The sequence below is a fragment of the Heterodontus francisci genome, chromosome 4, assembly GCF_036365525.1.
Source record: "Heterodontus francisci isolate sHetFra1 chromosome 4, sHetFra1.hap1, whole genome shotgun sequence".
NCBI lineage: Eukaryota > Metazoa > Chordata > Chondrichthyes > Heterodontiformes > Heterodontidae > Heterodontus > Heterodontus francisci.
The window spans coordinates 121,966,549-121,980,828 of NC_090374.1; the positions used below are offsets into that span (position 1 = coordinate 121,966,549).

Sequence of the window (14,280 nt, forward strand, 5' to 3'; positions counted from 1 at the left end):
CTAAGGGATATGGAGATAGGGTGGGAAAAGTGAAGTTGAAGTAGAAGTTCAGCCATGATCATACTGAATAGTGGAGCATGCTTGATGAGCCAAATGGCCCACTCCTGTTCCTATTTCTTATATTCTTATCACACACTGAGTGAATCTCAACAGATTGGCAACAAGTACATTTTCCAGAGGTAAATAAAAACTTTAACTTCATAAGACAATGCCATGGTTGAAATCATGGCAAAATACACTGCATGAGCTGAAATGAAGTATGGCCTTTTGAACAAGGCACTGGGAGGAACAGATTGGATAAACCCTTTCTACACTGCCCATCTCCTTTTGTTGTTGAATTATCTCACAGGCACTCGAACTGGTTCGGGCTTTTGAATGCAGTCCAATTTTTGCATCTTGGTTTGACACGATAGCTCAGTGGCAAGATCAGGTCAAATCAGTATTCAATTTCTGGTACCCTAAATACCTGTCTTTGGAACTAGCTTTAGCTATTCAAACTCCATATAAGGTGGAAAGATAGAGACGACGCAGAAAAATAGGTAGAAATCTTATTTAAATAAACATAATTTTATACTGTTTATCTAAATTTACTTCTTTTACCCTGCATTTTAATATTCATCCTTTGTTTGCCCAGCACTTTGGGAAATTCTGAGGCTGTCAATGACATTACATAAAATGCAGATTCGTTTAAAAAGAAAAACACAAAATGAGTCGAGGGGAATCCCAAAGGTAATAATTGTAAGATATGGAGGAGGCGGATAGGGTCTCATCTACTTACCTGAGGATTCTGCTGGGTGCCAACTTTAGCTTGGATGCAGATCTGCTGGATAATGCTGAGAAGGGGTAAAAGGGTGCTTTTGTTTTTCTTCAAAGTCTCAAAGCAGGATAGAAAGCTTGTGGCATACAAGATAAACGAGTTCCAAAAGTTGTCCTTTCCAATTGAAAACACCTGCATATGTAAGGAATCTCTAGTGTGAGATCTATGCACAACTGTGGTGTAGAATTTTGGCAATATGTTAAATTGCTTCAGGAAGAGGACAAAAAGAGAACCTCTCAGTCTCTTGGAGGGAGAATCAACCTCACGGTGAGCTTGTCTCACTCCAAAGCCCCTCACATAAGGATTTGGATTAAGTATTTATCAACGAATAAGTCTGATACACAGCATTGAACAAGGATGTCTAGGACATTAAGATTGCAAGCTGTCCTGCATAAATCTCCACCACACTGAAGACAGATATTCAATGGAAAGTTGATGAGGAAAATCAGCCTTGGAAGCACAGTTACTGGAACAAATTACATGAAGGCCTGGTAAGTAAATGTATCCATCATTTGGTGCCTATGTTTGGTTGCAGAGAGACAACATTCTCAGAGCTCTGCTGCCATAACTGCCGAAGATAAGACAGCAGGGTGGGACCAGCGCCAAGGAAATTCCTGCCATAAAGTCTCCCGGTGGGAATGTCTCAGTAACTTGTTTGAGATTTTTGGACATGGTGCTGGATTTCTGCATGTTAGACCCCTGGGTGATATAAAAAAGAGGAACCGTACACCACCACGAATCATAGAATGTTACAGCAAAGAAGGTGGTGATTCACGCCACCATGTCTACTTAATTCAATTTCCCTTTTTAAAAAAAGGTCAGCAACTTAAGGGGGGGGGGGGGGAAATGTTGGGCAATTTTCTCTTACTGAAAAGCTTTTTGGAAGCTTTATAATAATCCTATAATAAAGTGCAGTGAACACAGGAAAATTGGAAGGTTAGAAATGTCCTGCTTTAGGGAACCCACCCAATTCTCTGTTTGTTTAATTGGTTAGCGGAAGAGAAAATGTGCCCAGTTGTTTCTGTAAGATTAGTTGATTATACTCATCAGGTTTTTGCCTTCAATGGGAACCTTTTATTGTGATTAAAAAAGCTACTGGATTGCAAGTTTCTCCATGCAAAGTAAAGGGTTACAAATAACTATCAGTCAAAAAATGGGATTAACAAGTTTAGTTTTGAAGCCACATGTGCCTGTATGAACCTTAGTTCACCCAAGTTAAACAGAACATATCTATTTTTTCTGACTACTGCTTTTGAAACCTAATTAAATAACACAGTTTCACCAAGACAACAGTCTACAGTTGACACTATAAACAAAGCTTATTTTGTGTCACAAGTTGCATTGATTTGAAATGTAAGAACATTTGAAAAATTATCCTGAGCAATTTGTTAATGCAAGACAGTGACTGCAGCACTGCAATAAAATTAGAGGTGGTTTCGAAAACTGAAAAGCAAAAACTGATGTGTACATTCCTTGCCCCCCCAAAAAACAATAATAGATATAGATGAGAGAGGCAACTTGCACTTCTGCCTGGGAGTTAATGGTGAGGGTGAACTGGGAGGGGTTGGGTTTGTCTTTTATTTGAATGTAAAACTGAAGGATTTTAAGTTGGATCGTGAAACTCACTGAAGAAAGATTTTGAAAATGATCTCTCAGCATTCTATTTGAAATTTATACTCATGCTGTGGCTGGAACTCGCTGGTGTTCAACTCCCACCTATTGCAGTTTGGAATCAGGTTGAATATTGTACTTGTGACTCTGGCAGAGACCTGAGGAGAGGTTGCTTTCTCTCCAACAGTGTGGAAGAAAAGAGAGCATGAACAGGAGTTATTTTGTCAATATCAGTTTTTGCCTTGTAACACAAAATTATAGCTCATAAAAATGTTCAACATATGTTCGAGCCAAAAGTCTGTAATTGCAAACAGTATAACTCTTTTTAAGCTACAATGGTTAACTCAAGACTCTTATTAGTTGTCACTTTGTATTGGAGATCATAAATAATTGAAGTACATCCCAGATGGAAATTCCCTTAAACTATGTGTTATTTCAGGACTTCCTTTACCCTCTTGTATTTTTGCTCCTTTTCTTGGAAAACTGCTGTGAAATGTTATCACATCATAGAATTTGATCCCTTTAACTGTATGCCTTTAGCTATATGCCCTCTCCCAGCCATACCTGCTCTTTGTTTTCTTCATTGAGCACTGAACTTTGCTCAAATTGACATTCAGATTTCTGGACGCCAAGGCTACACTTCTCTACTGGACAAAACTGTAAAATACAGCTGGTGATACTCTGATCTTCTATCTTGTTGTCTACATCGTCCAGAACGTCCGCGGCCACAGCGTGCGGTAACTTCAGTGCAGAGAGAAAGGAGCAGCAGAACGCAAGGGAAATAAGATCAGTACAGAGGGGAAGTATTGAGAAAAAGGTGCCCCCGAACACTAAAAAAAGCCACGACTCGGCCCCAGTTGACTCCATCGTGGAAAAGCTCCTCGGCCACAGCTTCAAAGCGCCCGCAGGAGGTGTACGGCTCGAAGCGCATCTGCAGCGCAATGTCGGCGAATTCCTGCTGGTACTGACGCTTGAAGCTGTCGCCCACCTCCCGGAGGACGTGGTGAGCTTTCTCGGCGGCGATGGTGGGAACTGATGAAATGTATTTTGACTTGCACCCCCTTCCCAGCTCCCCCCCTCCCAGCTCACCCCACACCCCCTCCCCCCCTATTGTACCCCCTTCCCAGCTCCCCCCTCGCACCCCCTCCCCTACCCCCCTGCAGCCCACTTCACAGCTCCCCCTCGCACCCCGTTCCCTCCACCCCTTCCCACGGCACCCCTCCCCCTCACCTCCTCCCAGCGGCTTCCAGCTATCCCTGAGTAGGGGCCCTAACAACCCCACTGCCTTGCGGGCGTCTCGGGAGAGACCAAGGCTAAAGGAGTAAACCCTAACAGAAAATCCGGAGTGGAACCCCGAAGGCGGTCATGTGTCACCTTTGGCATGTTTCCGGTAGTTCCTGCAGCCATACCGGTGCCAAACATCGTGCTCTGCACTCCTTTGCACCCCACCAGGAAGGCCGAGAGGGAGGTTTTGACGCTTGGGCAACTCACAACCTCCATAGATTCGCCCAGGCATGCGCCATGGCGAGGTCACTCCATAGTCGCCTCTTCTTTGGCCTCCTTATATTGAGAGACAATGGGTAAGCGCCTGGAGTGGCTATAAAGGCCAATTCTAGAGTGACAGGCTCTTCCACAGGTGCTGCAGAAAAATTTGTTTGTCGGGGCTGTTACACAGTTGGCTCGCCCCTTGCGCACCTCTGTCTTTTTTCCTGCCAACTACTAAGTCTCTTCGACTCGCCACACTTTAGCCCCGCCTTTATGGCTGCCCGCCAGCTCTGGCGAACGCTGGCAACTGACTCCCACAACTTGTGATCAATGTTGCAGGACTTCATGTCACGTTTGCAGACGTCTTTAAAGTGGAGGTGTGGACGGCCGGTGGGTCTGATACCAGTGGCGAGCTCGCTGTACAATGTGTCTTTGGGGATCCTGCCATCTTCCATGCGGCTCACATGGCCAAGCCATCTCAAGCGCCGCTGACACAGTAGTGTGTATAAGCTGGGGATGTTGGCCGCCTCGAGGACTTCACAGCGACCAAAACAACACAGAAGGCAGCAGTTAAGGGTTATAAGTCCAGCTCAATTGGCGTTGAGATTGGGCGCCACGGGTTGCCTTTGTCGGTGGGAGAGGTCTCTCACTGGACAGCTACCGCCCACCTCAAACCGGGCAGCCCCTGGTCAGTAAGGTTCTGTCCCGCCACAGTCCACCTGCTTCAATGGGTGCTTGGAGCACAGGGTCATTGCTCGAAAACTGGGCTGCAACACCACACCAAACAGCATGACAAAAAAAGGAAAGAAGCTACCAGCCCTTCGTTTTGCAAGCTGGAACGTCAGAACTCGGTGTCCTGGCCTGTCGGAACACCTTACACAAATCAACGATTCTCAGAAGACCGCCATCATTAACAACGAGCTCAGTAGACTCAACGTGGACATTGCAGCACTTCAGGAGACACGCCTCCCTGCGAGCGGATCTCTAAGAGAGCAAGACTACACCTTCTTCTGGCAGGGTAGGGATCCTGAAGAACCAAGAGTGGAGTGGGCTTCACCATCAGAAACTCTTTGCTCAGCATGACAGAGCCACCTTCAAATGGCTCGGAACGCATACTGTCCATCCGACTGCTCACCGCCTCTGGTCCAGTACACCTACTCAGCATCTATGCTCCAACACTCTGCTCCCCACATGAAGCGAAAGACCAGTTCGACGAGGAACTCCATAATATCATTCGTAGCATCCCCAACACCTGTTCCTGCTGGGGGACTTTAATGTCAGGGTTGGGGCCGACCACGACTCATGGCCCTCCTGCCTTGGGTGCTATGGCATTGGAAGGATGAATGAGAATGGACAGAGACTGCTTGAGTTGTGTACCTATCATAACCTCTGCATCACCAACTCGTTCTTTCTTACTAAACCCTGTCACCAGGTTTCTTGGAGGCACTCAAAATCATGTCGTTGGCACCAGCTGGACCTCATCGTCACAAGGCGAGCCTCCCTAAACAGCGTTCAAATCACATGCAGCTTCCACAGTGTGGACTACGTCACCTACCACCAATGCAGCAAGGTTAGACTCAAACCAAAGAAGCTGCATCACTCCAAGCAGAAGGGCCGCTCACACATCAATTCCAGCAGAATTTCTTATCCACAGCTGTTACATAAGTTTTTAAATTCATTTGAAAAAACCCTTCAAAACACTCCCACAGGGGATGCAGAGACCAAGTGGGCCCACATCAGAGACGCCATCTATGACTCAGCTATGACCACCTATGGCAAATGTGTGAAGCAGAATGCAGATTGGTTTCAATCTCACTTTGAAGAGCTGGAACCTGTCACAGCCGCTAAGCGCATTGCACTGTTGAACTACAAGAAAGCCCCCAGCGAGTTAACATCCGTAGCACTTAAAGCAGCCAGAAGCGCTGCACAAAGAACAGCCAGGCGCTGCGCAAATAACTACTGGCAACACCTATGCAGTCATATTCAGCTGGCCTCTGACACCGGAAACATCAGAGGAATGTATGATGGTATTAAGAGAGCTTTTGGGCCAACCATCAAGAAGATCGACCCCCTCAAATCTAAATCAGGGGACACAACGCAAACAAATGGACCGCAGGGTTGAGCACTACCTAGAACTGTACTCCACGGAAAATGTTGTAACTGAGACCGCCCTCAATGCAGCCCAGTCTCTGCCAGTCATAGATGAGCTGGACGTACAGCCAACAAAATCGGAACTCAGTGATGCCATTGATTCTCTAGCCAGCGGAAAAGCCCCTGGGATGGACGGCATTACCCCTGAAATCATCAAGAGTGCCAAGCCTGCTATACTTTCAGCACTCTACGAACTGCTTTGTCTGTGCTGGGACGAGGGAGCGGTACCCCAGGACATGCGTGATGCCAATATCATCACCCTCTATAAGAACAAGGGTGACTGCGGTGACTGCAACAACTACCGTGGAATCTCCCTGCTCAGCATAGTGTGGAAAGTCTTCGCTCGAGTCGCTTTAAACAGGCTCCAGAAGCTGGCTGAGCGTGTCTACCCTGAGGCACAGTGTGGCTTTTGAGCAGAGAGATCGACCATTGACATGCTGTTCTCCCTTCGTCAGCTACAGGAGAAATGCCGCGAACAACAGATGCCCTTCTACATTGCTTTCATTGATACCAAAGCCTTTGACCTCGTCAGCAGACGTGGTCTCCAGACTACTGGAAAAGATCGGATGTCCACCAAAGCTACTAAGTATCAACACCTCATTCCATGACGATATGAAAGGCACAATTCAGCATAGCGGCGCCTCAACAGACCCCTTTCCTATCCTGAGTGGCGTGAAACAGGGCTGTGTTCTCGCACCTACACTGTTTGGGATCTTCTTCTCCCTGCTGCTCTCATGTGCGTTCAAGTCTTCAGAAGAAAGAATTTTCCTCCACACAAGATCAGGTGGCAGGTTGTTCAACCTTGCCCGTCTAAGAGCGAAGACCAAAGTACGGAAAGTCCTCATCAGGGAACTCCTCTTTGCTGACGCTACATTAACATCTCACACTGAAGAGTGTCTGCAGAGATTCAGCGATTGCGGCTGCCTACAATGAATTTGGCCTAACCATCAGCCTCAAGAAAACAATCATCATGGGATAGGACGTCAGAAATGCTCCATCCATCAATATCAGCGACCATGCTCTGGAAGGGGTTCAAGAGTTCACCTACCTTGGCTCAACTATCACCAGTAACCTGTCTCTCGATGCAGAAATCAACAAGCGCATGGGAAAGGCTTCAACTGCTATGTCCAGACTGGCCAAGAGAGCGTGGGAAAATGGCGCACTGACACGGAACACAAAAGTCCGAGTGTATCAAGCCCGTGTCCTCAGTACCTTGCTCTATGGCAGCGAGGCCTGGACAACGTATATCAACCAGGAGTGACGTCTCAATTCATTCCATCTTCGCTGCCTCCGGAGAATCCTTGGCATCAGGTGACAGGACCGTATTTCCAACACAGAAGTCCTCGAGGCGGCCAACATCCCCAGCATATATACCCTACTGAGCCAGCGGTGCTTGAGATGGCTTGGCCATGTGAGCCAAATGGAAGATGGCAGGATTCCCAAGGACACATTGTACAGCGAGATCGTCACTGGTATCAGACCCACCGGCCGTCCATGTGTCCGCTTTAAAGACGTCTGCAAATGCGACATGAAGTCTTGTGACATTGATCACAACATGTGGGAGTCAGTTGCCAGTGACCGCCAGAGCTGGCGGGCAGCCATAAAGGCGGGGCTAAAGTGTGGCGAGTCTAAGAGACTTAGCAGTTGGCAGGAAAAAAGACAGAAGCGCAAGGGGAGAGCCAACTGTGTAACAGCCCCAACAACCAATTTTATCTGCAGCACCTGTGGAAGAGTCTGTCACTCTAGAATTGGCCTTTATAGCCACTCCAGGCACTGCTTCACAAACCACTGACCACCTCCAGACGCTTACCCACTGTCTCTTGAGACAAGGAGGCCAAAGAAGAACTGTATGATTCAGACTGCGTCAGTGAGAGCGCAGCATTGTATTAATACAGGTGTGAAGTTGCAATTACCTACTGTATATTCCTACAGTACTCAGAATATCTAACTTCTCTTTAAGCATTTATGATCTTTAATTCGATGGCTTTCTTTTTTTTTGTATTCATTCCTTGGATGTGAATGTCGCTAGCAAGGTCAGCATTGTTGCCCATCTCTAATTGGCCTTGGGAAGGTGATAGTGAGCTGTCTTCTTGAACCGCTGCAGACCGTGTAGTGTAAGTACAACCACGTTGCTGTTAGGAAGGGAGTTCCAGGATTTTGACCCAGCAGCAGTGAAGCGAACTCACAGGTTTAGCTCCAGAGAGTCACAAGTACTGCATTTAAAGCTACCTACCACTATCCACAATGCACTTCAAGATAACTATGCAATAACATTGTCCAACTGTGAAAATGTTCATTATGAGAAGTTGAATTTCTCCACAACTCAGCAGTATGTTGGCTAGAATACTTCTTGAAGGATTTGGTAAACAAACTGATTAGATTAGATTAGATTAGATTAGAGATACAGCACTGAAACAGGCCCTTCGGCCCACCGAGTCTGTGCCGAACATCAACCACCCATTTATACTAATCCTACACTAATCCCATATTCCTACCAAACATCCCCACCTGTCCCTATATTTCCCTACCACCTACCTATACTAGTGACAATTTATAATGGCCAATTTACCTATCAACCTGCAAGTCTTTTGGCAGGAAACCGCAGCACCCGGAGAAAACCCACGCAGACACAGGGAGAACTTGCAAACTCCACACAGGCAGTACCCGGAATCGAACCCGGGTCCCTGGAGCTGAGAGGCTGCGGTGCTAACCACTGCACCGCCCTATTGAGATTTAGAATTTCTCCTTTAAATGGCTTACGCCAACTACATTGCAAGCATTCAATATCTGCAAGACCCCTTTGGCCGAAGATGAAAACTAATCTCCCTGAATTCCACATTGCCATTTTGGTACCATCTGAAGACCTCAATTGGACATTGTGTCAGAGCTCTCTTTCAGAATCACTAATGTTGATAATGATGTAACACAGAATAATCATAATTGTAAGTCTTCGTCTACCATCTACAAGATGCACTGCAGCAACTCGCCAAGTCTCCTTCGACACAACCTTCCAAACCCGTGACCTCTACCACCTATAAGGACAAGAACAGCAGACGTCTGGGAGTTCCCCTCCAAAACACACACCATCTTGACTTGGAAATAAATCGCCGTTCCTTCACTGTCGCTGGATCAAAATCCTACAACTCCCTTCCGAACATCACTGTGGGTGTAGCTACACCCCAAGGACTGTCGAAGTTTCAGTGGGGGAGCATTTCGGGAGCAGTGACCATAATTCCATAAGTTTTAAGGTACTTGTGGATGAGGATAAGAGTAGTCCTCGGGTGAAGGTGCTAAATTGGAGGAAGGCTAATTATAACAATATTAGGCAGGAACTGAAGAATTTAGATTGGGGGCGGCTGTTTGAGGGTAAATCAACATCTGACATGTGGGAGTCTTTCAAATGTCAGCTGATTAAAATCCAGGACCAGCACGTTCCTGTGAAGAAGAAAGACAAGTTTGGCAAGTTTCGGGAAGCTTGGATAACACGGGATATTGCGAGCCTAGTCAAAAAGAAAAAGGAAGCATTTGTAAGGGCTGGAAGGCTAGGAACAGATGAAGCACTTGAGGAATATAAAGACAGTAGGAGGGAACTTAAGCAAGGAGTTAGGAGGGCTAAAAGGGGTCATGAAAAGTCATTGGCAAACAGGATTAAGGAAAATCCCAAGGCTTTTCATACATATATAAAGAGCAAGAGGGTAACCAGGGAAAGGGTTGGCCCACTCAAGGACAGAGATGGAAATCTATGCGTGGAGCCAGAGGAAATGGGTGAGGTGCTAAATGAGTACTTTGCATCAGTATTCACCAAGGAGAAGGACTTGGTGGATGATGAGCCTAGAGAAGGGAGTGCAGATAGTCTCAGTCATCTCATTATCAAAAAGGAGGAGGTGTTGGGCGTCTTGCAAAGCATTAAGGTAGATAAGTCCCCAGGGCTTGATGGGATCTACCCTAGAATACTGAGGGAGGCAAGGGAAGAAATTGCTGGGGCATTGACAGAAATCTTTGCATCCTCATTGGCTACAGGTGAGGTCCCAGAGGACTGGAGAATAGCCAATGTTGTTCCTTTGTTGAAGAAGGGTGGTAAGGATAATCCAGGAAATTATATGCCGGTGAGCCTTACGTCAGTGGTAGGGAAGCTATTAGAGAGGATTCTTCGGGACAGGATTTACTCCCATTTGGAAACAAACAAACTTATTAGCGAGACACAGCATGGTTTTGTGAAGGGGAGGTCGTGTCTTACTAATTTGATTGAGTTTTTTGAGGAAGTGACGAAGATGATTGAAGAGGGAACGGCGGTGGATGTTGTCTATATGGACTTTAGTAAAGTCTTTGACAAGGTCCCGCATGGCAGACTGGTGCAAAAGGTGAAGTCACACGGGATCAGAGGTGAGCTGGCAAGATGGATACAGAACTGGCTCAGTCACAGAAGACAGAGGGTAACAGTGGATGGGTGTTTTTCTGAATGGAGGGATGTGACTAGTGGTGTTCCGCAGGGATCAGTGCTGGGACCTTTGCTGTTTGTAGTATATATAAATGATTTGGAGGAAAATGTAGCTGGTCTGATTTTGCGGACGACAGAAAGGTTGGTGGAGTTGTGGACTGTGATGAGGATTGTCAGAGGATACAGCAGGATATAGATCGGTTGGAGACTTGGGCGGAGAAATGGCAGATCATTTAATCCGGACAAATGTGAGGTAATGCATTTTGGAAGGTCTAATGCAGGTGGGAGGTGTACAGTAAATGGCAGAACCCTTAGGAGTATTGACAGGCAGAGAGATCTGGGCGTACAGGTCCACAGGTCACAAAGTGACAACACAGGTGGATAAGGTAGTCAAGAAGGCATATGGCATGCTTGCCTTCATCGGTCGGGGCATAGAGTATAAAAATTGGCACGTCATGTTGCAGCTGTACAGAACCTTAGTTCGGCCACACTTAAAATATTGCGTGCAATTCTGGTTGCCACACTACCAGAAGGACGTGGAGGCTTTGGAGAGGGTACAGAGGAGGTTTACCAGGATGTTGCCTGGTCTGGAGGGCATTAGCTATGAGGAGAGGTTGGAAAAACTCGTATTGTTTTCACTGGAACGACGGAGGTGGAGAGGCGACATGATAGAGGTTTACAAAGTTATGAGCGGCATGGACAGAGTGGATAGTCAGAAACCTTTTCCCAGGGTGGAAGAGTCAGTTACTAGGGGACATAGGTTTAAGGTGCGAGGGGCAAAGTTTAGAGGGGATGTGCGAGGCAAGTTTTTTTTTTACACAGAGGGTGGTGAGTATCTGGAACTTGCTGCCAGGGGAGGTGGTGGAAGCAGATACGATAGCGACGTTTAAGAGACATCTTGACAAATACATGAATAGGAAGGGAATAGAGGGATATGGGCCCCAGAAGTGCAGAAGGTTTTAGTTTAGGCAGGCATCAAGATCGGCGCAGGCTTGGAGGGCCGAATGGCCTGTTCCTGTGCTGTACTGTTCTTTGACTGCAGTGGTTCAAGAAGACAGCTCACCACCACATTCTCAAGGGCAATTAGAGATGGGCAACAAATGCTGACCTTACCAGCGATGCCCACATCCTAGGAATGCAAAACAAAAGCCATCTAATTAAAGATCATAAATGCTTAAAGAGAAGTTAGTTATTCTGAGTACTGTAGGAATATACAATAGGTAATTGCAACTTCACACCTGTATTAATACAATGCTGTGCTCTCACTGACACAGTCTGAATCAGACAGTTAATGGGATCAAATTCTGTGATGTGATAATATTTCACAGCAGTTTTCCAAGAAAAGGAGCAAAAATACAAAATGTTGATATTAAGATCTCAAATTACAGTCTGCAGTCGTTCACATGTCACAGGAGATGTGAATGATTGAGAAAGTGACTTTTTAATGAAATAAACAGCCTTTAACCATCAGTGTTTTATTACAGCATAGGTAACTGTTGAAACAGGACAAATGTTCACAGAGAACAAAGATCTCTTGTGCTGACTCAAGGAATAGAAATAAGAGCCTCTTTGAAAATGTTTCAAAATTTCTCATTTGCTGAAAATAATTTGTAGCAAAGCTAAAAGCTCACCGTGTGACTTCTTTATCCTGTACAATCCTCTTCAAAATTTGAATAATACTTATTAGGTGCTGGGACCAGGCAGCTGATGGCATATCTGAAGATTTTTTTGAAACAAAAGGAATGGTTATATGTGACACAAAATAAAAACATGGATGACTACAACTATTCAACCTAAATTAATAATAATTTGCATTTCTTCAGAACCATAAATAGAAGAATATCCCTCAACACTTTAGGGAGTAAGTTATGGAGGACTGATCAGGAAACAGAAAAGATTAGAGATAACTGTCCAGAAAGCACAATTAGAGAGAAAACATTTTGAAGGAAGAGGTTAGGTTTTGAGAGATGTTTCCAAGAAGGACAATAATAACTGAAATAACACCCTCCAAAGGTAGAGTAGTAATTTAGAGTCAGAGAAATGTAGGGTGTGGGTTGAGACAACTTAAAATTCTGTTGCATTTTTAATATAGTTAAATGTCCCAAGGTGCTTCACAGGAGCATTATCAAACAAAATTTGACACAGAGCCACATAAGGAGACATTAGGGTAGATGACCAAAAGCTTTGTCAGGGAGACAAGAGAACTGTGATTCTGAGACTGTGATACTGAGTTTAGATTCACCTTACATCTGTTTCAATGTCAGGCCCTTTGATTATAATTTCTTTGAACTTTTAATTTATTTTTTAAATCGCACTCTCACTATTTTCGTGTTAGCTTAAGAAATAAGCACATTAAAAAGTAAAGAAAGAGTGTAAATACATAGACCCTGAAGGAAGCAGTCTTCCATAAGACACATTAGTATAAGCAATTATATCACTCCCAGAGGTGAAAGGGCAGACTGTTAACTGTAACACTGCTTTCAACCTAACTTTGAGGTGACCAGGTAAACACAGTGATCAACACGGTGTTCTTCTGCCTCGAAGACTGGGCTTGTATCTGATTTTGACCAGTTAAAATTATATCTTTTCTGCCGACTGTAAGGATCCTACATGAAATGGAATTGGGAAGATGGCTTACTGATCTCACCATGGCTGTGTGAAAACACTATCTTTCACACAAATCTCGTTTGACAATTGCTGCTCAGGGTAAAAACATTTCTATAAGTCAACAAGGATAATAGGACAAGAAAACTCAGTCCATGAAGTCTATGCCTTTCATTCATAAAGGAACCTTCTTTACAGAATTGTAAGTAATGGCTAGATCTTTTCTCAGCTTCAAGACATCTTTTCTGTTGCATATACAAAAATAAATGCTGTAAATTGTTTACCTGAACAAAAATACCGAATAATTTCTTTGATGCAAAGAAACCTAGTTTTCAAAGGGATTGATGTCATCTTGTCACTTTTGTTTTATTTCTATGGAACAATGAACGGTTCCAAAGTAGACTGAAACTATATCCTAATCTACTGTGGATTCTGTGTACTCCCAGAGACCTTGTTCAGACCTAGTTATAACCCATCATGCATTCCATTTATATAGTACTACTTTTTTTTTATAGAAGTTGTTTTGTATAGTTTAGTGGCCTATATCCAATTTGTCATGATAATATACCCATCTGGTAGATGAAACTTCACGTGGTTCTCCTGTGCACTTGAAGTAGTAATGAATATACTAGTTAAACTTGGATTACTTGCCAGTAATTTGATAGCCGATCTTCGTAATATGCCTAATACTTTTGCGTGAATTGCTAAATGTTGCTCCAAACGGAAAGAAAGCCATTCAGCCCATCATGCTCTTTGAAAGAGCTATCTAGTTAGTCCCACTCCCATGCTCTTTCTCCACAGACTTACAATGTTTTTCTTCAAGTATATATTGAATTCCTTTTTGAAAGTTACTTTGAAGATATCAAAGACAGTAACAGTCTGTGATGATTTAAACACTAAAATAAATCTTGCCAGAAATCAAACAAAGGGACCAGATGGACACAAAGTAAAACAACACGTTTTAAACAGTGTACATTATCCGGCAACAATAAATAAATTTAATCAGCTATCTAGCTAAAATATGCCATCAAACCATACATCACTGTCAAAATTTCAATGAAATGTAATTTTAAAAAATTTTTGTTAAATGTGACTCTTTCTTCAAGTTTGAGTTCTGTTAATCTGGGCCTCTTTGAGAACTAGACACCATCAAAGTAATTGTGCCACAAATTAA

General features: G+C 44.4%; 1 protein-coding gene across 2 annotated transcripts in view; it reads right to left on the reverse strand.

Moving 5' to 3' along the window:
- The window catches only part of fancc (FA complementation group C), a 221,779-nt gene that overhangs the window by 12,560 nt on the left and 194,939 nt on the right, over positions 1 to 14,280 (reverse strand). For both annotated transcript variants that reach the window (XM_068030085.1, XM_068030084.1), the window contains exon 12: positions 12,134 to 12,218. In XM_068030085.1, coding sequence (XP_067886186.1) covers positions 12,134 to 12,218 — 85 coding nt within the window. The remainder of the gene's footprint in view (positions 1 to 12,133; positions 12,219 to 14,280) is intronic.